Source organism: Nothoprocta perdicaria, unplaced genomic scaffold (genome assembly GCF_003342845.1).
Source record: "Nothoprocta perdicaria isolate Ctin4 unplaced genomic scaffold, notPer1 scaffold_132, whole genome shotgun sequence".
NCBI lineage: Eukaryota > Metazoa > Chordata > Aves > Tinamiformes > Tinamidae > Nothoprocta > Nothoprocta perdicaria.
In genome coordinates, this window is record NW_020454450.1 from 1,822,165 (window position 1) to 1,825,054 (window position 2,890).

General features: G+C 51.6%; 1 protein-coding gene across 1 annotated transcript in view; it reads right to left on the bottom strand.

The window, feature by feature from the left end:
• ASB1 (ankyrin repeat and SOCS box containing 1) overlaps nucleotides 1–601 on the bottom strand; it is a 13,380-nt gene extending 12,779 nt beyond the window's left edge. The window contains exon 1 of the mRNA XM_026033738.1: nucleotides 487–601. Coding sequence (XP_025889523.1) covers nucleotides 487–601 — 115 coding nt within the window. The remainder of the gene's footprint in view (nucleotides 1–486) is intronic.
• Nucleotides 602–2,890: the final 2,289 nt, after the last annotated feature.

A 2,890-nucleotide genomic window follows, 5' to 3' on the forward strand; every position in this document is an offset into this window, starting at 1 on the left:
TTGCAGCCTGAGTTCCCCAGCATGAGTATAATCATGCAAGTAAATCCTCTGCATGGGGTTCTATGGCTGTACCAGCACTTTGAGCAGACCCATGAGCAGACATGGTGAGGCTGCAAGAGCAGTGGGCAGCCTGTGCTGCCCCACACGCAATTCTGAAACAAACCTCTTGGACTGAAAGTACCCCAGGTAGGGGAGACCAACCAAACACGCATGAGGGCACTCAGCTCCGCTTGGCAAATCCCGTGTGGCTCTTTCATGCCACCCACCTGGCAGAGCATCCTTCCTCGGATGCATCCAACCAGCCCCTCATACACCGACCCCAGCGGGCAGCAGTTYCCCTGCTTAACCTGCCCAGGTGAGGTGCAAGGATGGAGGTGATGGAGGAGGGCTGGGCAGGTGCCTGCGATGGACAGYGACGAACGCGGGAGTCCCGGTTTCACCGGCTGCATGGGGGCGTGCGGCGGCCCCAGACTCTGCCCACATTACCTGCGTGTCCCTCCGCGGCACCAAGGCCGGGACCCAGGTTTCGGATGCTGGCGGCGTCCTGGCCGTCCGGGGGCTCGGGCGGGAGGGCGCCGCCAGCCTGGCTGCCCTCGGCCATCTGCCACCGTCTTCGAGGGGATCCCCGTCCCTCACATGGCCCCGGCCTCCCGCCCCGCTGCGCCTGGACCCCTAGCAGGGCGCGGAGCCCAGCTCCGGCCTGGCGTCTCCCCGCTCCCAGCCCGCACCCGCCATCCTGGCTGCCACCGCTGCCAGCACGGCCCTCCCTCCCACAGCCGGGCCTGATTGGTGCCTGCCAGGGCCCAGGGCTTCCTGTTCCCATGTTAAGGTSGTTTATCCTCCCCAGCCTCTGGAGAGGGCTTTTCCTTCCGCTTGAGCCGCCCGAGGAGCAGCRCGCAATTCCTCCTTCAAAGCTGCCCGCTCCTCCCCTGCAGCGCGTCCCTTCAGCGGGGAGGAGGGCGAAGGCCAGAGCCAACAGGAGCCTCCGTCTCTGTGTTTACAAAAGAGACAGGGACATGTTGGAGGAAGAGGGAGCAGCAGCTGCTTGCTCAGCTCTGTGCCGCGCTCCGCTGGAGCTTCCGGACTCATGGAGAGAGCGCAGCTTTCACAACCCCCTGCCCCTGTGGTCCTCCCAGCCCACTGGTGAGCCACAGAGTATCTTGGGACATCTGCTTGCCCCTTGCAAAAGCCAGAAAGAGCATCTACATGGATCTGTCATGCCTGGAGCTAAGCACTGTGTCCCCATCTTGACCTGTAGCAAGCCACAGGACCCAAGACATTTGCCAACCCACTTACCCAACAGGAGCATCTACCAGGGGTTTGGTAGGTCATGGCCCAAGTGCACCTAGAAGACCTCCCACCTGAAGAAAGTCAATATGACACAGCATGTCAAAGTCAATAYGACTCTGGGGCACAGGACCCAGGTTTCAGGCTCATGAAACAGGGTCTGGTCAAGCTCTGATCAAGTGGAGCTTGATCAAGTAAAGAAATAAATTAGCAATAACCAGAGTAAGAAGTCCTCGGGCTAAATACCTGGTGCTGCAGAGGAAGAAGCAGGAATTGCCAGGAAAGCAATTCTTGTGAGGCAGGAAAGAGGAAAGGTATTGTTTCTGCTAACTCATCAAAACTGAAAACCTCAGCAGATTTACCTGTTTTGTTCCCCAGGAAGTTGTTGACTCAAGGTCTGGTGGTGCTAACAGTTTTCAGCCTAGAAATGGGAGCAGTAAAAAAATGCAGAGCTCAGTCATTGGTAAACAGATCTGGAGGCTCTTTCTTTCAGCAAGCAGCAGAGGAAAAGGAACCAAGAGCGATGCTAAAAACTTGCAGTTCTTCGAAACAATCTTGCAGCCACTAGCTCTGCCTCTGCAGAGATATGTCGCATGCAAAAACTGTCTAATTACACCTGATATATTTGTTATTATTTATTTTTTATCTAGAATTCTTCTTTTTTAGTTAAAAAGACTATAGAAGATTTTCCATAGGTAAAATGTGACAATAAAGTTTTGTATACTTTCTTTTTCATGCTTTTTTTTTTTTTTTTTTTTTTGTGTAGTATAACTCAGAAGGTTTTGCAGAAATAAGCACCTCTGGTTATCCATTAGGTTGGTGCTTTGACTAACATGAGAAAGAAAGCTATTGTGCTTAGGATGGACGAAGCTGCAATAGACTAGAAGTGAGGGGAAAGGCAAATCAGCTATTAAAATAATGGCCAAGGAATAGAGAGGACCTGAAGGAATGGAACTGAGCAAAAAGAAACGATGCTACAATAACATCATTAGACTATTTCAAATACAGCACCATATGCTTCACCCTCAAAAAAAGGACAGAGAACGTGGTAGGTGACCATGCAGACACAGCACTTTGGAAATAAATAGCACAAATGGAGAAGTATGTAGGAGGACACATGCATGTACAAAATGTCCTTGGGTCTGAGCAAGGAAAAAGGTATCACATCAAATACAACTTCTTTCCAGGGCAATTCTAACAGGTGAGCTGTTGTATCCGTTCCTTGTGTTGGCATCCTGGTCCAGAGCTGCCCTCCGAGTGTTTGAAACACACCCTCCCCTCTGCATTCATGTCTGAATCCCCAGTGCCAAAGGGGAATGGTGGTAATCCGTCTAGCTTTCCTGTAGCTCCCCTCCTGCTGTTCCATGGTAGGATATCAGTCCACAGACACCTCACTCTGGCTGCAGATGTGGTTTCCTGTAATCATTTTAATTTGGGCTTGAGTGATTTGGAGGAGAGATGTGCAACTTGTATATCAGACCCCTTTTGCCTTGCTCAGACAAAGATCAAGAGGACAAAGAAATCAATAGGATTTTCAGAAGCTGTCAGTGTTGGCTAAAGCTGCCCACCTTCCCCCAATCCTTATACTGTTAGACAACACAGA